Source organism: Prionailurus viverrinus, chromosome E1 (genome assembly GCF_022837055.1).
Source record: "Prionailurus viverrinus isolate Anna chromosome E1, UM_Priviv_1.0, whole genome shotgun sequence".
Lineage (NCBI taxonomy): Eukaryota > Metazoa > Chordata > Mammalia > Carnivora > Felidae > Prionailurus > Prionailurus viverrinus.
In genome coordinates, this window is record NC_062574.1 from 18,757,155 (window position 1) to 18,779,536 (window position 22,382).

The 22,382-nt window shown below is 52.5% G+C and overlaps 1 protein-coding gene across 6 annotated transcripts in view; it reads right to left on the minus strand.

Moving 5' to 3' along the window:
* Positions 1-22,382, minus strand: part of KSR1 (kinase suppressor of ras 1) — a 163,892-nt gene that overhangs the window by 46,390 nt on the left and 95,120 nt on the right. For 4 of the 6 annotated variants that reach the window (XM_047832108.1, XM_047832103.1, XM_047832107.1 and 1 more), the window contains exon 3: positions 1,102-1,249. In XM_047832108.1, the coding sequence (XP_047688064.1) occupies positions 1,102-1,249 (148 nt within the window). Of the gene's footprint in view, positions 1-1,101; positions 1,250-21,309; positions 21,437-22,382 lie in introns of those variants that run through there. The other 2 variants (XM_047832105.1, XM_047832106.1) reach the window with 2 other exon arrangements.

The following is a 22,382-nucleotide window of genomic DNA, read 5'->3' on the forward strand; positions in this document are numbered from 1 at the left end:
CACGGTCCCAGCTTGGGTACCAAGGTGTTCTACATTTCCGCAACGCGGAAGCAACCCTGCTGCCAACAAAGACTGAGGCTGGAATTCTGGCTCTGCCACCGACTGCTGTGTGTCCGTGGCTAAGCCTTTGCCTTCTCTGGGCTCAGTCCCCTCTGTGAGTGGGGACGCGAACGCAGGCTACGTCTCTCTCACGTTTATTCTTTGGCACGTGCTGGGAGGCCTGGTACGTGGAGGTCTTCTGAACCGAGGGAAGCTCTCCACGCTAGGCTCTGTGTCAGAGGAGGACTCGGTATAATGGGGCCGAGACAGAAATCAAGCCCAATCCCCTCTGGGAGGAAAAAAAAAAAAAAATCGAGCAGAATATAAACTTCAGTACCTTCCTTGAGCCTCAGGGAGCCAGAAATAAGACAGGTGGCTCCGACAATTAAAAACGGGGCTAATTCCATTCATTAGGCTCACTTTAAAGCCTTACTGGTATGGTAGTGAGCATGTTAAGTCACAGTGTTTGAAGTTGTTTCCAAGGCAAGATTTAGAAAGCCCGCAAATAACTCTCAAGGAACTCATCGTAATACCAGGATTACCCACTTTGCCTGGAGTGGCCACGTCCACACTCACAGCTGAAACACCATAGTTTCTCTCATCTGAGCACACAGCCCCGCAGCCAATGGGGGCAGGAGAAGGCAGGGGGCAGGCTGGGGGTGAGCTCGGGGTGCCGAGGGGGCTGGAATGCAGGGAGCCACTGGGGGTTCTGAGCCCAACAGACGTGCTCAGAAGAGGGAAAATCGCACAGGGCTCACCCAGTGGACCAGTGTGGGGTCTCTAACGATGTGCAAAAGCTTCCCTGGGTTCATACTAGGCTGAGCAGTAGGGATGCAAACCCTCTATCTCAGGTCAGGCCAAGCACGCGCACTCTGGCCTTTCCAAGTTGCCTCAGAAACCCTGGGCCACGCTTGCCCCACCCCCATCACTGGCCTCAGCAAAGGCAGGGGCCCCAGGGAACCAGGACAGGCCTGGGGAGGGAAGGCTGGCATTCAAGCCCAGGCAGAGGGACAGGGAGCCGACGGGGCTGGCCTTAGCACCGGGGAGGCCGGTCCTACCTACCCAGACCTGTCACTTTCCGCAGGCAGGCGAGGGCGTACTGCAGGCGGCCACACTCCTCGGCGTTGGCCCCGTAGCGCCGCAGCGTCTCCTTCACCTTGACCTCGTTCATGTCCAGCAGGGCATCCAGTGTGAGCTCGCTGAGGATCTCCTGAGAAAGCACAGAAAAGACCGGCAGAGAGCCGGTGAGCAGTCAGGCCAGCCCTGGAGCCCTCTTCATCCTCCCCGTGGCCAGGGCTGGGCTCCCCTGCTGAGTGGCAGGGGCCAGGTGCTGGCGGGTCCGCCTCCCAGAAGCCTCCACTTGTCAGAGGACACGGGCAGCCAGCTCTCACCCCCACCCCCAGGGCTACCAGAGACAGCAGCTGAGGTAGACCAAAAGCTTCAGGGCCAGGGTGGGGGAAGGAAGAAAAAAACCCAGAAAAGTTACGATGAGGGCATGGTGCCCGCCTGTTTCTTTTTATTTCTCTGCACAGAAGAATGATGAATCATGACAACTTTTTAGAATGATAAGAACTTCAGATAAAGAAGGCCCTTTACAATTCTGCTAATCTGAATTAGACAAGACAGATTTCAAGTGAAATTGGCTTAACAAGAGAAGGAAGAAATAGAATTAACCCTCAGCAAGCACTGCTAGGCAGTTACTACCCTTGCCTTATTCCTCGGTCAAAACCTTTCAAGGGTTCAAGGTGGCAGAGAGGAAGGGACAGGCCCAAGTGTGAAAAGGGCTCCACGCAGACTTTGACGATGGACGGCCAGGTGACAAGGGACGCAGGGGGCCTCTGGGACAGAGAGTAGCCCCTGGCCGGCCAGCAAGGCAAAGGGAGCCTCAGACCTATAGCTGTAAGGAACTGGCTTCTGCCAGTAACCTGAATGCACGTGGACGTGGCTTCTTACTGAAGCTTCCAGGTAAGAGGCCAGCCTTGCTAACACCTTGACTTTCTCGGCCCGGTGACCCCGCGCAGGGAAGCTGGCTGAGCCCGCCTGAACACAGCCATCTAGTCTTCCTCCTACACAACTGTGAGCTAATAAATTGGGGATGCTTGTGGTTATTTGCTCTGCGGCAACAGAAAACTAATACAGAGAGTGAATATTTGAATCAAGGCCTGACTTCAAAGCTTGTGCTCTTTCTCCTCATCAAGGAGGAAGGAACCCCCTCCGGCACTGATTGCTTTGAGCCAGATGTGATACCAAGCCTGGAGCAGACACACAGAAGGATGGGACAGATCTCTGGCCTCAAATGGCTCACAGGTGACCGACATAAAAACAAGTCACTACAATGGCCTAGCATAGAGAAAGCTCAAAGAGCTACCGAACAGGGTGGGGGGAAGGGAGCTGGGCGCTCTTCCCCTTTGCCTTCCCCTTCTTCTTCTTTGGCCCCTTTCTATAGTTTCCAGATTTTCTATATATCAGGGAAGGCCAGACATCCCACATCAAATGATTCATATAAAACCCGCAGCTCTTGAGAACCTAAGATGATTATCACTGATTTTGGCAAGCTGTGTAATTTTCTTTTAAAAGAGTGATGGTTATTGGGGCACCTGGGTGGCTCAATCGGTTAAGTGTCCAACTCTTGATTTCAGCTCAGGTCTTATAGCTCATGAACTGTGAGATCAAATCCCGGGTCAGGTTCTGCGCTGACAGCACAGAGCCTGCTTGGGATTCTCGCTCTCTCTAAATAAATAAATAAACTTAAATAAGTAAGTAAATAAATAAATAAAAGAGTAAGGTTATTGTCAATTCATGCTGCTGTAAATCTTAGACTTAGGTGTCAAAACTGAATCTGATGGGGGCGCCTGGGTGGCTCAGTCGGGTGAGTGACCGACTTCGGCTCAGGTCATGCATGATCTTTTGGTCTGGGAGTTCGAGCCCCATGTCGGGCTCTGTGCTGACAGCTCAGAGCCTGGAGCCTGCTTCGGATTCTGTCTCCCTCTCTCTCTCTGCCCCTCCCCCACTCATACTCCGTCTCTCTGTGTCTCAGAAATAAACATTAAAAAAAAATTTTTTTTAATTTTTTTTTTCAACGTTTATTTATTTTTGGGACAGAGAGAGACAGAGCATGAACGGGGGAGGGGCAGAGAGAGAGGGAGACACAGAATCGGAAACAGGCTCCAGGCTCTGAGCCATCAGCCCAGAGCCTGACGCGGGGCTCGAACTCACGGACCGCGAGATCGTGACCTGGCTGAAGTCGGACGCTTAACCGACTGCGCCACCCAGGCGCCCCATAAAAAAATTTTTTTTTAAAAAACGGACTCTGACGAAGGTACAGTCTGTGAGTCATCACAGCAATGGTTTGGGGGCTTTGTAATGCTGGTGGTGGGGGCCACAGCTGAGGCCTGGGGTCTGGCCATATCCTCCCCATCCCCACCTTTGTGTCTTGTCTGCATATTCTTCAGTCTCCACAGTTGTGGACAAGACTCTGACGGCTGTTTAGAATGATTCACATCAAAATTTAGAAAAACAGACATACACGAAAAAGCACCAAACCGCCCATCATCGGCTGGGCAAACCCTTGCTTGTCAGAAATCCTTCCAGATGATAAAACTAGAGCCTCACAGGAAACTGCTGATAAGAACAGCACAGACAGCAGGCTGGGGAGATAAAGGGCCCCCGGAGAAGCAGCTTTTGTTCAATCGTGTCTCCCTCCTCCGGCCTCAGGGACACTCTTCAACAAAATGCAGTTTTGACCTCTTTGCCCTTCATTTTACCGCGAAAAGCAATTTGGCAATATTGTCAAGAACGAATCAAAGTGACGTTGACATTTACACAACCGCACAAAACAACGCAAGGTCTTTCCCTGGAGCGTCCTCAGTTCTCACGAAACGCGCACCTTCCCAAGGCTGTGATGACTCAGCAGTTCTCAAGTGGGATTCCTAAACAAGCCTAGAAGCCCAATCCCAGATCGAACTGCCCCGCAAATGAGGATTGTCTTCATTTCTTTCTTTCTGTCTCTCTACTCCTCTCCTCCCCCACACACACCAAGTTTCCAGCTCCCAAACACAGTAAGTGCATTTATTATTACGGACCATCTACCAGTACGATGCGCCCAGTGCTTTGTGTAGGATCTCCAGTCTGGACAAATCAGCAAGGGTCATGCTGTCAAGTGCACCTTCTCTGAGCCTCAGAGACCATTAATGAGTGGCCGGCCAGAACTGAAACCTACATGGCTGGATCCCAGGGCTCCCTCAACTCTTCCCTGCCGTCATTCCCGAACCTGGCAAAGCCTTGGGATGCCATGACTACCTCGGCGGCGGGGGGGGGGGGGGGGGGAATTAATAATTGTTTTCAAAGTAAATTAAAGGAATTAATTTCTACCTGTTTTCTGAAAAGCAAACTACACGGTGAAATGGAAACTCTTTGTTCTCTATCAAGTGAAGTAACCCCCTAGAAAAGAGAAAAGAATATGTTGAAATCCATTCCCTTAAGAAAAAAAAAAAAAAAAATGGGTGGGGGTACTGGGATAGAAGGGTCCGTCCAGGATCGTACTTAAATTGGAGCTGCCCCTGCCTCTCCCAGTGATGAGGGGGCAAAAGGCAGGCTGAGGGCCAGATACAAGCTAGCACAGACCCCCTCCAAGGTGGGATGTGTGAGATACTCCTCAGGTACTGCTGGCTGCCCAAGGGCGAATGAAAGGAGACAAACGGTTAACTGATAGAGACTACAGTCATGTGGGCCAGGAGTCTCCATCAGTGTGCAAATATCTTAGTAAATTACAAGAAAAAGGCGACCTTATCAGTAGCCTTATCTCCAGAAACCCGTAGACTCAGTTTCCTGGAGCCCCAACATCCCCCTTCCATAGTGATGTGGGGAACACAGGCGAGAAGGAAATGGCAGGTAAAATTAAATTTCCTAACCTGCCGCCCATTGACAAACACTTGAGGCAAATACAGGGTAGAACATTTCTCCAGGAACACCCTGACCGTCCTAACGTTAATGTCTTACTACAGGGAAAACCACCTGAGCTAGACAACAGCAAGGCCTCAGGCATCTTAGGAGTCCTTTTTACTGTACCCAAGTCCCTCTGGAGATCTCCCTTTTGATGTTACTTCCCCCCACTTCATAGTATATAAGGAGCCACTCTTTACAACCCCAGCGCAGCTCCTTCCTGCCCACGGGTCCTGTCCCCATGCTTTATTTTATTTTATTTTAATTTTTTTTTCAACGTTTATTTATTTTTGGGACAGAGAGAGACAGAGCATGAACGGGGGAAGGGCAGAGAGAGAGGGAGACACAGAATCAGAAACAGCCTCCAGGCTCTGAGCCATCAGCCCAGAGCCTGACGCGGGGCTCAAACTCACGGACCGCGAGATCGTGACCTGGCTGAAGTCGGACGCTTAACCGACTGCGCCACCCAGGCGCCCCCCCCCCCATGCTTTATTTAATAAAATCACCTTTTTGCACCAAAGAGGTCTTCAAAAAATTCTTTCTTGGCCGTTGGCTCTGGACCCCACGAACCCCCCACCACCCCAAAACTTCATCACCAGGACAAGCATGGCTTTCCAGAAGTGTGAACTGTGTACATCCTTCCGCGAAATGAGAGTGCCGGCATACATCAGCGTCATTTCTGACCGCTCCTTCCATTCCCCCTAATGATGAGGGAGCGTGGGGCAAGCCGAGGGCAAGATACAGGCTGGCGTGCACGCACACACACACACACACCCCAGGTGGAATGTTCCTTGGACACTCCTGGCTACCCAAGAACAAAGCAAAGGGGTTTCAGTGCTTGCCACGGGAACGTGGGCAACTAAGGCAAGCGAAAATTAAATTCCCCTATTGCCTACAGCCCACTGACAAGTCCTTGAAAATGGTAACCGCCCTCTAGGAGCTCAGCTGCCTCGATGATGACACTTTGCTGGGGGCCAAAGGGAAATTGAGTTTAACATTATCCCAACTTCGAGGATCTGGTAAGTCCACTGCCTTTATCTCAACTGCCCCAAGATCTATGCTGGCAATCATGCTCCCAGCTTACTGGCCCCAACATCCATCTGAAGGATCTCATGACTGAGGCTTTATTAAACTGTGATAAATGGTGTTTCCCTAGCAACAGCTAGCCCCTCAGGGTCCTAGAAACCTTGGAGACTTACTCTATCCCCGGCCCCTTCCCAACCTGAAGGTATATAATGAGGACCCCAGCGCAACTCTTTTTGCCCATGGGTCCAGTCCCCGTGCTTTAATAAAATCACCTTTTTGCACCAAGACATCTTCAAGAATTCTTTCTTGGCCATCGGCTCCGGACCACCCCATCATCACCCCAAAACTTCACCTAACCCCTCCTCCCTGCAGGGCTGGATCACTGGAGAGAGGGACTACCCCGCTCTACCTAAAAGCTGCCGTTAACGAAGCGAGCCACCAGTCAGCAAATCACCTGGTAGAGTAAGGGTCTCAAATACACAAGCCTCAGGGCCAGGCCTTGGGAAGAAGTGAGACCAGTGGGGCTGTGGCCCTTTTGATCTATCTTTTAACGGAGACAGAAGTAGAAACACTTCTCTCCTTTACTGTGGCCTTTTTGATCTATCTTTTAACAGAGACAGAAGTAGAAACAAGAAATCCAACAGCAGCAAGGTCCAAGCTAACGGGAAACCTACCCTCTGCTTTCACTCAGTGCAGGGGTGTGAGGGGAGGCTAGGGGAGGCTAGGGGAGGGTTGTCAGATCTTACTCTGAAGAAATCTGGAGTTTTTTCTTTTTTTATTAAAAAAAAATTTTTTTTTTAACATGTATTTATTTTTGAGAAACAGAGACAGAATGTGAGTTGGGGAGGGACAGAGAGAGAGGGAGACACAGAATCCGAAGCAGGCTCCAGGCTCTGAGCTGTCAGCACAGGGTGCGATGCGGGGCTCAAACCCACAAATCATGAGATCATGACCCGAGCCGAAGTCAAACGCTCAACCGACTGAGTCACCCAGGCGCCCCTGGAGTTTTACTTTCTTTTTACATGGTGGCAATTTTTATGTAATGCAAGGCTGTGCAGACCAAACAATCACATCCAGGAGTTACACGTGCCTCCAGACCCCAGCAAGGAGGCCCTGTGCAAAGAACCTGATGCCTCCCAAAGTTCTGATCAGCAACTTCTAAAGCTTTATTTCTGTAGGCAAATGAGGAGGGAGGGCGGCAGCCTAGCAGCAAATGCCCTTAGCAACGTAGGGCGGCAGCCTAGCAGCAAATGCCCTTAGCAACGTAGCACGGGGTGGGGTGGGGGTGGGGGGCAGGGCAGGCCTTCTTAGTGAGGCATCCACCCCAGCTCTGGGACCCCACCACGAAAACAAAGTACCCCGGTCTTTCAACACCTACAAATGATTTCAGACCTGAAGTTCATTCAGTCAAGATGGGAAAGCGCACGAAGCAAGCGGGCCGGAACCAGGGGAACCAGTATACAAAGAGAAGGCATCCGCCCAGCTCTCAGCTGGACTTCCAGTTAGACAAGTCAGGCCAGGGGAGCCTAGGTGCAGGCCCTGGGAGTGGCCCTAAGCAACTGGCACCCCCAAACCTCACCCACGGGTGTGATGTGCCCACCCACAGTGACAGGCACAGCCAAGTGTGTTAGGAAGTTATTCCGGAACGTGTACAACTTCTCTGGATTATCTCTACACTGAAAGCGAATCAGGGAATCAGGTTCACCACTGCTGCAACTGAACTTCTACACCTGCCGACAACCCGGTGGGCAAAGCTGCTTGGAAACCCCTCAGGTGTGAGAGGCTCCAAGGTCCCAGGAGGGCCTCCCACCTGCCAGGAGGCCAGAAGCCATACCCTAGAGTCGGGGTGAGAGCAGAGACTCTGCTGCGGGGAGAATTCTTGCCCACCTCACCCCAGCTTCTGTCTAGGAAGAAAATACGGAACAGGAGGGGCGCCTGGCTGGCTCAGTTGGAAGAGCAGGTGACTCTTGATCTTGGGGTCCTGAGTTCGAGCCCCACGTTGGGTATAGAGATTACCAAAAATAAATAAATAAATAAACTTAAAAAAAAAAAAAAAGGTGGGGGGATATGAACCAGAAACCGAGAAGGGAAGACACGGCCGCCCAGGCATTGCCGGGGATGCAAAGCCTGGTCTCCGGCAAGCCTCCGGTGAGCACGTGAGCACAGAAGTGGGGCAGCAAGGACACGGGACAGAGAAAGAACTCCAGAGAACACTGGCTTCCTGCCTCTCACTGTTCCCTCAAGTCACGGTTCATGTTCTCCAGTAGGTGACGTGAAGTTATTCTTTCTGGTAACAATTAGAGAGGAGGGTTGGTTGAATGCTGAGGTCACTCCCAGTCTATGGTAATTAAGCTGCTGGTTCTGTTCTCTAGAGCGGCAGGCAGGGCCGGGCTAGGCGGAACACAGCTGTCCCCTCCCCTCAGCGGCTGACAACAGCTAGTGTCAGAGGCCAGGCTGAGTATCAGATGGTATCCTGGGACTTACCAGCAGCCACGGGGCTGCCTGGGGTCTATACTTAGAAGCCTGTGCCGGCCGACACTGAGAGCCGTCCACACTCGCCGCGGTCAGTCAGGACTAGAAATGCCAGGGGCTTCGATGCCTGTTTGTGGGCCATGTACAGAAGCTGGGGCAGCTCAAGGCAGAATTCCAGTGAAGTCCTGGATTAAAGGAAGCCCAAGTAGCAAACCCACACTTTGTGTTTCTATTTAGCCTTCTGGGCCAAGAGCACAGGAGGGGTCAGTAAAGGCAGTGACTACCTCATCGGTGGGGCTAGCTCTCCAGGTCCATTTGCAGAACCCGGATTTCTGGTGTGGGGGCACAGGGACATCCGCCAGCTTCCCGGAAAGGGCCAGGATCCTTCACCGCAGACACTTCCCTGGGACTGGTCACACCGGAGGGGCCAGGGGTAGACCCCCAGAGCCCTGTGCATGGTGATTCAGACCCCTGTCCACCCCTCTGAGGCCAGCGGGGCAGGCCGGGGAAAGAGAGGGAGAAGAGCAAGGCAGTTTCTATGGCAGTCCAGGCTAGGAGCCCACGTGCCTCCAGTTGGGAAGGGAAGACCTGCCCCCGTGTCTCTCTCTGCCTTCTGCCCACGGCTGGGGCTCAGGGAGAGGGACAGTGAGGCTTGGGTAACAATAGTTGGAAATTCTGGGAGGCACAAACAGAGCAGAGGCAGCGAGGGCCTGGGTCAGGCAGCCTTCTGGGGTTTCCATGGAGATCAACAGTAGGCTTTGTCCAGGGGTCACTGGCTTCGACAATGGACCGGTTCTTGGCCCAGCCTCCTCCTATCCCAGGGCTGGGAAATGAGAAATAGCAGCTCCTGGGAGAAGTCAGACACTTCCTGGAAGGCTTCTCTCCACCACTCCCCAGCTGGACTGGCATCGTGAAAGAAGGACCAGACTTGGTCGGTGGAATCCCATGACCCTGGACCAGTCCCTATCCCTCTCTCGGGGTTTGGTTTCATCACTTATAAGATGGGTGGGTTTGGCTGGATTAGACCAGTGGCTCTCAACCTTGGCTGCACCCTAGAATTACCGGGGCGGGGGGGGGCTTTTAAAAGGGATCCTGATGCCCCCGCCCCACCTCACTCGGGGTAGGGACCGTGAGAGAAGACAGGCTACAGGGCCTTAAGTCTGGCCAAAGTAGCCCAGGGAAGAAAGTGTCTGAGAATGCCCAGTTCAGAAAGCAGGTCTGGCGGCCAGGGCAGGAAGGGCAGGGCTGTGCCCTGGGGTTGACCCCTGCCTATCTTCTCATGAGCCCCACACTCCTTCAACTCAATCCCAGCCTAGTGCAAGCCCTCAGGTGTCCCATGGGAGGTCTGTGCCTGCCTCCCTCCCTCCCACCAAGGCAGGGTGGGGGCACACAGAGTGGGGGACCAGGCTGGAATCTCCAGGGAGTGGCTGTCTCTGGTCTATGCATTGGTATGTCTGGGCTTGAAAGCCTCAGAACGATGGTGCAGTGACGGCGTAAGGTGTGGACGTAGAGGAATACAGGTCAAAGGAGAAGCACTGAGGAGCAGGTCAAGAACCAAGGCAAGTGATGAGCATTTATTATGCATCTCCTGGGTGCCAGACGAACTACAGAGGTCAGCGCTGCAATCCTCCCAACATCCTGAGATGGGTGATAAGGCTCAGAGAGGGTAGGTGAATTGCTCAAGACCACACAGCCGGATTGGTAAGGCTGAGGCGTGGCCATCTCTACCTGTGCCCAGCCAGCTGGCCCTGCCTGCGCTGGTGCCCGCCTATTCGCTCTAGAAAGTGAGCTCTTTTGCCCAGGGTAGGGTTTACTTGGCATCACAGGTCACATCTGGTTTTCCTGGCTCCATGCACGGCCCTTCCCCTGGGCCCAGCTGGGTGCAGCTCTGGCTTCGGGGATAAAAGCACACAGGAGGGGGCGCCTGGGTGGCTCAGTCGGTTAAGCGTCCGACTTCAGCTCAGGTCACGATCTCGAGGTCCGCGAGTTCGAGCCCCACGTCGGGCTCTGGGGTGATGGCTCAGAGCCTGGAGCCTGCTTCCGATTCTGTGTCTCCCTCTCTCTCTGCCCCTCCCCCATTCATGCTGTGTCTCTCTCTGGCTCAAAAATAAATAAACGTTAAAAAAAAAAAAAAAAAAAAAAGCACACAGGAGGCCTCCCAGGGTCTTCTCTCCACATGTCCTTTCAAGGCCTTACTTTCCCCTGGTGCCCTCTGGATGAAACCGGCGCTTTCTAACTCCGCCTAGGACCAGATCTCCAAGCTGCCACCATCACCCCAGGGGCCGACCCCACCCTCCCGGAGAACCAGTCCTGTGCCTCCCAGGCCCCATTTCTTCTTCCTATAAACCCTGAGGTACCTGGTGCAGGGATTGGCGAGCTTTTTCTCAACAGAGTGAATGATCTTCAGCCTTGCAGGCCACACCGTCTCTGTCAGAAGTACTCAGCTTGGCCATTAGACCACCAACACGGCCGTTGACAACACGTCAACAATATGCACTCCGACACAACGTTAATAACGGACACTGAAATCTGAATTTCACGCAACCGTCAGGTCACCAAACAGTCTTCCCTTTTTTTCTCTCTGTCAAAACTGTGAAAACCATTCTTAGTTTACATGGCGGTACAAAAACCAGTGGGGGGTTGGGCTTGGCCCACGAGGCACAGTCTGGCAAGCCCTGATCCAGTGGGTCACTGAGCCGCTCAACAAACACACGCCAACTATGTTGGGCTCCATCTCCTCGCGGCCCTAAGCCTCACTGCTCCTTCCTTTCCACCTACCTCCCTCTGTGCTGACAGGTCTTCTCCCCGGCCAGCAACCCGACCCCCCGGTCCCCAGCCCCTGCCAGCATACAATCTGCAGAAGGGGACGCAGAGGAGAGGCTTCGAGGTAGGCCCACACCTGCCATCCAGGCCTCCTGCATCTTGTCACCTTTCTCTGAGTCATCAACACACACTTCGCAAACTGCTCCTCCCGGCTGCTGTCTAGAAACAGCCAGACGCGTCCGGCATTAGAGTAACACACAAACACTCACCCCAGCTTCGGGGCTGCAGGGTTACCCCTCAAGACATGCTACTTCCAAAACGGAGACAGGAGACAGGCTCCTACAGGGGGCGGTTCTCTACACCCAGGATGTTTGCTGATTATGGAAAAAAATAAATAAACACGCTATTGTCCACCAGACGCCACGGTAAAACTCAAGTCAGGACTGGAATACTGTCAAAGAATCAGACGGAAGAGAGAACGTTCAAAGATAAGACTGGGGTCAGAGTGGGACAGGGGGAGGGTTTGCCAGCAGCTGAAGAGCTACGCGAACCCTCAGGTGACAGGCTTGACTTCTGGGGAACTGGCAAACAGGAAAGTCCCTCCCCTGCACAAGTAGGGCAGGATGGGGGGGGGGGGGGGCGGGGTACAGAGCTTCCTCGGAGCTGCAGGCCCTCCCTGGTTGACAGAGCAGGTGACAGGAGGACAGGGAGGGTGGCAGAGGGTGGGGATGCGAGCCAGGCCAACGGCTGGGTGAGGAGAGGCTACTGAGTAAGGGTGGGGTGTGTGATGTGCCCTCCCCACAGGGGCACCTCTGAGAGGGGAAGGGGGTGCTGGAACTGCGGAGCAGAGTCTGGTTTGAAATGTGTCTCCTCATGGAAAACCCCAGCTCTCCCAAGGGCAAAGGCACAGACAGAAACCGACAGGGGCTCCGGAAGCGGCCATGCTGCGGCCATCTTTACTGCTTGCTGGTGCCCCTTCAATCTTCCCTGTCCAAACACACCATTAAAAAGAGGATTCACAAAGGGGCACCTGGGTGGCTCAGTTGGTTAAATGGCCAACTTCGGCTCAGGTTATGACCTCACAGTCTTGTGGGCTCGAGCCCCGGGTTGGGCTCTGTGCTGACAGCTCAGAGCCTGGAGCTCCTTTGGATTCTGTCTCCCTCTCTCGCTGCCCCTCCCCCGCTCACGCTCTGTCTCCATCTCTCTAAAAAATGAATAAACATTGAAGAAGAAGAAAAAAAGGATTCAGACAAGTCTACTAGCCTCCTGCTTCTGTCTCCTCTGTATCTGCAGGGCGGGAGCAGAGTTCAGCCAGCACAGAGAGAGGCCCACGGCATCAGAGTGCCCCCAGACTGGCACCAGGGCCTTAGGACACAGCAACTTTGCTTAGGCCCTCGGCACATGTCTGGCCCCAGGCTTGGAATCTAGTAGGCCCCAACTTGGGGCCCCCAGCCGAATCACAGACCCCTCTACCAGAGGGGCACGTGCGAGCGTTCAGTTATGCGGCCTGTCCTTTGGGGTTGTTTGTCTGTCTGTCTGGGTGGGGGATGCACGGGGCCACAGGAAGGGAGCCCAGGCTGGAGACCTGAGAACCAGGTTGCTCTGCTGGAAAACAGGGGCTGCATTGTTTCCAAGCTATCCAACCAGGAGACTAAGATCTGTCAGGAGATCCTGGAGGTAAGCAGAACCTTCTCTGTAGTTTTCCAAAAACCCTGTAAACAACTCCTGCCCCACAGCAACAAAGGGCCTCAAAGTATGGGAACCCAATGGAGCCCAATTGGGTGTCTCAGACTCAAGCCAAGGAGGCCATCACTGGTGCTACCAAGGTCTGAGGGCACGAAAGGAGCTAATGGAGATTCATGAGGTTAAGAAGAAGAGGATAAATCCTTCTTCTGCCAAAGTCAAAGAGCAGAGTTCTAAAGGGACTTCAGAGAGAATCTAGTCCAACTCTCATTTTAGGGAGGAAAAAACGGAGGACCGCAGAGGGGAGGGGACGTGCTTGGGTCACCCTGAACAACAGCCCAAGACCAGGACCCAGATTTCCAGACACCCCTGCCAGTGTGCATCACCAGGCTGTGCTGGGCCCCTAGGAGGGCTCACGGTTTTTCATTACGGGCCTTCCTTGCCCCGATGTAAAGTTTCATGCCTGCCAGCTTTTCTGAGCTGCTCTAAGAGGTGAGCCAAGGGTAAGAGCAACCCTGAGGTCTGCCCTGAGAATCACCTCTAAGGGCGCTAGCCTGAGGAATGCCAAGCCATGTGCTTGCCTCACGGGCCCAGAGCCCTACGGAATCCAGAGGGCTGGCAAGTCCCTTCCGTCTCGGTGGCTTAAAAGACAGCAGGTGTGCAGGAACTCTCAGCTCCATGTTCTTGCCCACCCCTCTCCACACCCACTGAGGACTGTGCACACTTTTCTTCTTTTGGAAAAGAAGAAGCAGGGGCTCCTGGGGGGGGGGGGAGGGGTGCTCAGTTGGTTACGCATCCAATCCTGGCTTTCGGCTTAGGTCATGATCTCGAGTTTGTGAGTTTGAGCCCCGCATCGGGCTCCACACTGACAGTGTGGAGCCTGCTTGGGGTTCTCTGTCTCTCCCTCTCTCTACCCCTCCCCTGCTTGATCTCTAAGTAAATAAATAAACTTAAAAAAAAAAAAAAGCAGCAGCAGCAGAAGCAAATCCCATTATCAGCAGCTACACCCCAACACCCAGGGCCTGAGATGCGGCCTAAGAATGCCCAGGGCCAAGGCACGCTGATTCTTCCTCAGCTTCTCTCCATGCTTCCTCTTTCCACAACCAGTCGCACCCAGTCTAGTCATAAACGTAACAGCTACTGGTACTGCTACTGCTCGTGAAGGGGCCTGGGCACAGCTGCTTGGTAGCTAAGGAGAGCGAGGCTCAGAGAGATTAAGTCACTCACTTAGGCCACAGCAAGTGAGCGCCGGAACCTGGACGGGACCCCGGTCTGTGTAACCCCAAAGCCAGCACTCACAGCCTCTCCCCCCTTTGGCCTTGCTGGCCTGGGTGACCAGAGGCACTGACAGGCAGGGCTGGGGCTGCCTGGACAACTTCAGTTTCTGAAGCCCCCTGCAGAAAGAGCAGGCTCAAAACAAGCACGTATCCTGTTCAAACCGAAAGCAGGAACAAGCCAAAAAATCATTCATTCTCTAGGAGGATGGGGAAGATCTATTTCAGTAAGATCCTGATGGTTCCCCAGCCACTTTCCCTCAAGCAAGTCAGGGAATAAAACAGTGAAATGGAAATCACAACCTAGAACTCTGCAGACGCTTTCTATAGACAGGAGGCATCGCAAGGACTTGGAGCCCAGCCAAACGTCCCCATTCTGGGGACTTGCGGAAGGGCCACCTGATCCCAGACCCCAACGCCTACCTTGCAACCCTCCAGCCTCGGCTGGTCCAGGCTTTGTGCTTCTTGCAAGACCACGGGTGGTGGGGTCCCTGTGCCCCTGGCAACCTTGGCCAGCACCCAGCTCCACAGGCAATGCATGGTGAGGGGCCCAAGCCCAGGGTCCCCGGCAGCCCCAGCCCCTGGTACGGTGTCTCCGAGAAGGACAAGAAAGGGAGAGGAGTTTCTGTTTTCATGACTGTAGTGAACAGTCACTGCAGCCAAAAATAGTTTGTGCCTGGGAGTCGGGGAGTCAGCACATACCTCCCGGAGCAGGTGCTGGTCGTGAGACACACAGGCTCCGGCGGGCCTCGGGGCAGGGGCCTGGGGACGCAGGCACCCAGGATACTCAGGATATCAGGCCACAGACAGAGAAGTTTTATCCGCCTCGCTGCTCACCTCCAGAAAGTTTGACCTGAGTCAACAGGAGCATGATCATCTCCCTCTTCTCGGTGAATCATCTGGGGAACCCCCACCCCCACACGAATTCCAATTACCCCCCCAACCTTCCTGGAGCTCTCACACATTTGTGGCTGGGTGGTTTGGACAACCACAGGAAGAGTCCTATGAACTACAGCGGATGCCCTAGATGGCACACAGGACAACCATTAAAAATGTAGCTCAGCTGTCAAAGCTCTTAGAACGATACCCTGACAACCTGAACTTTACGTACATTTAAAAAAAAAAAAAAATGTACAAGAAGTTAAGGGGCTAGCTATCAGTGGCTGGTAGAGCTGCGGAGGGATTTTGTTTTCTTTTTTGAGCTACTTTTTTATTTTCAAAGTTTTCTGTGATGAACATTTGTAATTCGATTTGGAAAACGTTACTTTGAAATGCAATTCTGAAAAAGGAAGAATGTTCAGGCCTCACAGAGTTCGGAACACATACGTGGTTCTATCTCTGGGAATTTTTTTTTTTTCAACTTTTTATTTATTTATTTTTGAGAGTGCAAGTGGGGGTGGGGTGAGAGAGAGAGAGACAGAGAGAGACAGAGAGAGACAGAGAGAGAATGAATCCCAAACAGGCTCAGCACTGTCAGTGCAGAGCTTGATGAGGGGCTTGAACCCATGACTGAGCCACCCAGGTATGCTTATCTCTGCGAATTTAAGGTAGGTGTGTGTGCGTGTGTGTGTGTGTGTGTGTGTGTGTGTGTGTGTGTGTGTGTGTATTTTGTGACTCCTGCTTTGAAACCAGATATCCTGGATATGAATCCTGGCCATACCATGTACCATCTGGGTGACCTCAGGTAAGTGACACTGTCAGTTTCTCTAGCTCTATTATACGTTGGGGATAAAAGCATTGCCTCCAGCTATAGACTAAATATTCGTGCCCCCCCCCATCCCCATCAAACCTAATCCCCAGTGTGATGGTATTAGGACATGGGGCCTCTGGGATGTGTTTAGATTAAAAGGGTGGAGCCCTCATGATGGGATTAGTGGCCTTTACAAAAAAGACCCCAGAGAGCTGCCCGGCCCCTTCCACCATGTGAAGACATTGCAGAGACAGCCATCTATGAACCAGGAAGTGGTTTCTCACCAGACACTGACTCTGCTGGGTCCTTGATCTTGGACTTTCCAGCCTCCAGACCCATGAAAGAGAAATTCTGTTGTTTATAAGTCACCCACTCCATGCTGTTTTTGTCACTGCGGCCCAAATGCCTTAAGATATCATCTCATAAGGTTACTGGGAGGACTGAATGAGACACTCCATGTAAAGCTCACAGCTCAGTCCCAGACATACTGGGAATACTCACTGAAGAATTCTAACATAGGGGCATGCATAGAGCATGTGACTCTTGGTCTTGGGGTTGTGGGTTCAAGCCCCATGTTGGATGAAGAGATTACTTAAAAATTAAAAAAAATTTTTAAAAATTCTTGGGGCACCTGGGTGGCTTAGTCAGTTAAGCATCCGACTCTTGATTTTGGCTTAGGTCCTGATCTCACGGTTAGGAGATGGAGCCCCAGTGTGGGGCTCTGTGCTGGGCATGGGAGCCTGCTTGGGATTCTTTCTCCCTGTGCCCATGTGCATGTGTGCAGTCTTTCTATGAAAGAAAGAAAGAAAGAAAGAAAGAAAGAAAGAAAGAAAGAGAGAGAGAGAGAGAGAAAGAAAGAAAGAAAGAAAGAAAGGGAGAAAGGAAGAAAAGAAAAAGAATTATAGCATAAATTCATGAATAAGCTACATTAAAAAAAGAAAAAAAAAAAAAAAGGAAACCCAACGAACAAAGAAGGCTGACTGGAAGGAAATGCACCAAGATGTTTAAAGCATTTCCATGGAATAGTACAATTAAGGGGTACACCATCCACAAAGGGTATTATTGTTTTCATTTCCATGCCTTTCACATTTTAAAAATGTACATCCAGGTAAATTACCGGATATTAAGGGGAAAAAAACCTAAAAAGCCAAGAAGCAATGAGTTGCTCTATGAAGGATTACAGATAACTTATTTCTTTGGCTTTTCTATATGTTCCATCCAAAGTAAATATGCATTACTTTCATAGTGAACAAAGTGAGAAATGTTATTAAAAAGCAAAGCCTAGGGGCTAGGTTCACCGATTATATTCTAGAAATGTGATTTCTGCTGGCCCCCGCCAGGGTCTAGGCCTTATGCACCATCTCTGAGCCCGAGGCCTTTGGTCTCCCACAGAGACACAGGAGAGTTCTGCTCACTGATGGAAATGGGGCACAGTGGTCACCCCTGAGACCCTCAGGGGAGAGCCAGATGACCCAGCCCCATGGAGAGTTCCCAGTGAGGGTGGAGATGGCGGGGAGGGGACTACGGTAGTGGCAGTAGCAACAGTTCTTGCCGTCTGCGGAGCGACAGCGTTTATTCACGCCTCTTCTGTCAGCAGGGCTAACTTTCCTCCAGGAATCCACTTCCGGAGTGCACGTGGCCCTGACCCTTCAGACCCCTAGACTCTCCGGCTCGCTGCTAAAGGGCTGAGCCCGTGACCCAGCGCGGACCAACAGGAGTGTTTGGTCTTCCCGGCCCTGTGACTGGTTTTGGCATTAACACGTGACCAAAGCCAGGCCATTCAGGGCCTTCCCTGGGATTTTCCAGCTACGGCTCTGGGGGAAGAAGCACTCCTTCTATGCGGGCAAGGGCTACGACTATGTTGGCAGAAAGAGGCCTAGCTGCTTTGACGGTGCCCTTGATGGCCTGCCCTGTGGAGTGGGCCTGGCTGAGAACTGTACCCTAACAGCATCATCTGAGTGCATCCAGACCATCCTGGACTTCTATCACTTAGGCTGACAAAAGCCTTGAAGCCCGTCGGTACTGGAACTTGCCATGGAAAAGTTCTAACCAGTAGTAGGAGAATATAACAGCTTGTACTCATAAGCACTTACTATGTGCCCTGGTACCATGGAATTCATCTACTCCCCCCCCCGCCCCCCCCCCCCCCCCCCCCCCCCCCCGCTTCATCCATCTCATCAACAGACAGCTACTGGATGCCAACTGTGTGCCAGGGACTCTCTGCTGCGCTAAGAATACAACAGCAAACAAAATATGCCGTCTTTTTCTTTAGGGAGCTTGCATTTTAACAGGAAACGCAGAGTAAAAAACAAATTAGAAAAATCACTAAAATGTGTAATTGAAATTGGTGAGTAAACACTAAAAAGGAAAGAGCACGCTGAAGTAAAGTGGCAGATATAGGAGGCATCTAATTTTAGACAGGGTGGCCTCTCTGAAGAGTGGACTTCTGAAGTTGCTAGCCCTAAAAGTATAGAAATTTCCAGGCAGAGGAAACAGAACATACAAAGGTCCTGGCCATGACAGGAAACCGGACGTGTTCTAACACAAGGTGAAGAGTGAGGAGGGGCGGGAGAAGGAGTGTGGAAGGAGGAGGCAGACGCCAAATATTTCAGAGCCTTGAAGGTATTGGTGAAGGGGCTTGGGTTCTATGCTGAGCGCAAGCCATTAAATGAAGGGCTGTATTCAGAAAAGAAAGACGATCAGAAAAGAAAGATATTTAAGAAAAATCATTCTTGGCTTATGAAAAATGAAATGAAGGAGAGGGCAAGAGTAGATACAGAGAGTGATGTAGGTGCTACTGCACAAGTCCATGCAGTAGCTCAGTAGGGGGGGGGGGGGGGGGGGGGAGGCGGCGGGCAGAGGCAACGGTAATGAAAAAGAGACATGGGTGGATTTGGGATATTCATTTGGAAATGGAGCCAGCCAATCAAATGTGGAGATTAAGGAAGTAGAAGGAATCACAAGTGACTGAGTATCTAGCTAGAGAACTGACAGATAAGGAACCGGAGAGGCTGAGAGGTAAGGGACTTGTCCATTAGCAAGGGGCAAAGTGAAGTTTCTGTCCGCCTCCCCACACCAGGTTCTGAGCTATTTCCAATCTTACTACCTGCCCAAAAACATACAGATGAGAATAGAGCCACCAAAACATGTATGTTGATTTTTTTTTTTTTTAAAGAAGGTTAGTAAGAGAAGGGATTTTTGTTTACAATAATTAAAAACAGTGTGGTTGTTGACACAAGAATTTCCCAATGATATCTGGCTGGTGAGGTCTGCTCTAGAGCAATCTTGCCTTTGAGGCCAGTCCCCAGAGGAGGAGAGACGGAACACAATCTGACAGCCCAGTAGCTGAGTGGCCCCAGAGGCAAAGTCATCTCAGAGTGGGGCTACAGGCACACAGCCTTGCCGAGGCCAGCCCCTCACCAAAGAACAGAGGCAGCTCAGGAACTGGGACCTCAGCGGGCCCTCAGCAGCCTCCAGTCACCTCCCCCAAGAGACCCCTGCAATTCAACCCTCACTAGCCCACATGAGAAAGCTCCTGAGACGCCTCGGCCCAACAGACCACAACTCTTTGGATGATCTGATCGGAATTCATTCATTCAACAAAGACACCTTCGGCATGCCAGGCAGCAGGGACAGAACAGTGAACAAAAGAGCCAGATTTCTGCCCACGTGGCATCTGCAGTCTAATTGCGATCCAAAGGATCAAGGAGATGGGCTCCCCATTCAAAGATGTGAACCAGTACGGGGGCTACCAGAACAGTCCTGCTCTAATCTTTTCAGATTTCTAGAAACCAGGGGCAACTTCACACTTGAAGCTTAAAAGAGGGCACCCTGGCTCAGAATCAGGAAATAAATCACATCATCAATTGGAGAGACAGATGTATGCGAGTTCAGTGAGGACGGGAACTCAAGCGCAGCACCTACTACAGGCCCTGGAACACAGCAGGAGCTAAGATGCACACCAAACGAGTGCATGGCTGGGTGGAGACAAAAAAAAACACAAGGCCGCCCTGCCCTCAGCTCTGTATCATGCCCCATCTCAGCCTTTCTGCCCTTGGGGCCATCAGTCTGCTTCCATGGTGGTTATCTGTAGACTGTTTATCTATAACAGACTGGTTATCTATAGACCACCCTATACGCCCCCAGGGAAGACTGTATTTTGTTCATCAATTAGTCCCCGGCAGTAATTAATATGGGTAAGTGATCAAAGGATGTAGAATGAATGGATATTAAGGAAAGAGGGAAGGAGGGGAGGAAGAAAAGGAGGAGGGATAGAGGGAGGGAGGGAGGGAGGGAGGGAGGGAGGGAGGGAGGGAGGGAGGGAGAGGGAGAAGGAGAGAAGAGAAAGAGATCAATTCAATTATACAAACTACATACAGTAACCCCAGGCTGGGCTATTCTAGATAAGAAACTGAGTCAAGGAGGGAAGACCTGTGTGACACCGCCAGGTCACTCAACTTCTCTGAATCTCAGTTTGCTCAGCTATGAGAGGGGGATCGAGGTGCCTCCCCCTCCCCCCCACCCCAGGTGTAAGGATTACACAGGACGGTACAGACACAAAATGCTGCCTCCCTTCACATCTCAACTCTAGCTCTTGGCTAGGTGACACCGGCACGCCAGCCCACCACCCGGGGCCTCTGTCTCCCCATCCCACTGGGCGGTACTGAGACCTCAAATTCCTCTGGAGCAAGACCGCCGGGGGCCGCCGGGGCCCACACGCTGGCGCAGATCCCTCCACGCGGCCTGATGAGGGTGTGTGCTGCCTTCAGAGGCGGCTCCCAGCTGCCAAAGAGCAAGGCTGTTGGAACAGTGGGGCCTCTGGCTCCCCCAGGGAGAGGGTGGGGATGACGGGAAGAGGGAACAGGAGGAGAGGCCGGGCAGAAGGGCAGCAGGACTCACAAGGATTAAAGCTGAACCCAGGAGCCAAATACCAGCTCACTTTTCTGGTTTAATCTTCCACAGCCTCCTGCTTCTTACAGCCCACCCGCCCGAGCCCACACGGAGCTATGGCCAACTCCCCGCCAGTGGGAAACCAAGATGGCGGCAGGCGGCAGGTAGCCTTCTTCCCCATCCCCAAGAGAAGGCCTGACCGGACTTAATTTTTTTTTAAGTTTACTTATTTATTCTGAGAGAGACAGCACGAGTGGGGGGAGGGACAGAGAGAGAGAGAGACACATACACACACACACACACACATACACACAATCTCAAGCAAACTCTGTATTGACAATGCAGCCTAACACAAGGCTCAAAACCATGGACCATGAGGTCATGACCTGAGCCGAAATCAAGACTCAGGCGCTTAACCAACCGACCGAGCCACGCAGGCGTCCCGAGAAGGCTGGACTTAAACACAGGAATGCGAGGGTAGTAGAGGAAAGAGAAATTTGCCCAGTGGGGGCCAGAACAAAAACCCCTTACCGAACTCACCTCCATCTTCACTTCAGAAAGCGCCACCAGCAAGGGCTCACCCCGGGGACCCTGTGGCCCGGGACTCCGGGCCTGCGGTCTTGGCCTCTGCAGCACCCACCGCTCACGGCTGGGACTGATCCCAGCCAGCGCTCGCCACTTCCTTTAACAACTTCCAACGGGGAAATTGCTGCAGAAAAAAAATGGCTCCACGCCAGCAGGCTCTGAAATCATTTCCCCCCAGCTGCAGCCAGAACATGGAGCTGAGATTTTTAACCTGTGGAAGGTTTGGGGGTGAGGGTGGAAATAGAGTGTAGGACTGCAGGTGGCTGGGGAGGAGGAGGGGCCCCCGCCTCTGAACCCATCCACATGCTGGTCCCCAGGGCCCTGCCTCCACGCGGCACCCCGAATTCCCACACCAGCACGGACTCACCTTTCACTGTCCTCAGGGTGAACCCAGCCTTCTCACTGGCAGGGGTTTTAATTTCCCTAAAACAATTCTAATGTCCTCTCTCTCCCTCTCTCTCTCACACACATACTGCAATGATCTCTAGGTAAGACCCCAACCCCTACTCGCCACCTGCCAAGACCTCCAGGAGCCAACTATTTCCTCACGAGTCTCCTCCCAGGCCAAGCTCTTTGCAAACACTTTCTGCGAGTCTCCACCACAGCTCTCTCAGACCTCAGGGTCTCTGCAGGTACTGTTCCCTCCATCTTGCCTTTCCAGCCAGCCTAGGTCCCGGCTCTCAGGGAAGCCCTCACTGGTGCTGGTCCTTCTCCGAGTTTGCCCGCTTGCCCCCACAGACCCCAGGCTGCCTTCTGTCAGGACTCTAGGTGCCCGCTCTCGGCAAGTGTCACGCACCCTGTGAGCTCCTGGGGCCAAAGGGAGTGTCTCCAGCATCTCAGCTGTGAGCACAAGGTCCCGCCAGAGACGGCCCCAGACCCGCAGGCTCAGTACAGCAAGGGCCATTCGGCTCCTTACATTATTAAAAGTCATCACAATAAAATAAAATTTTAATTTTGGTTTCTTAGTCGCCCTAACCATATTTCGAGTGGTCCATGGCCACGTGTAGTTGGCGGCTACC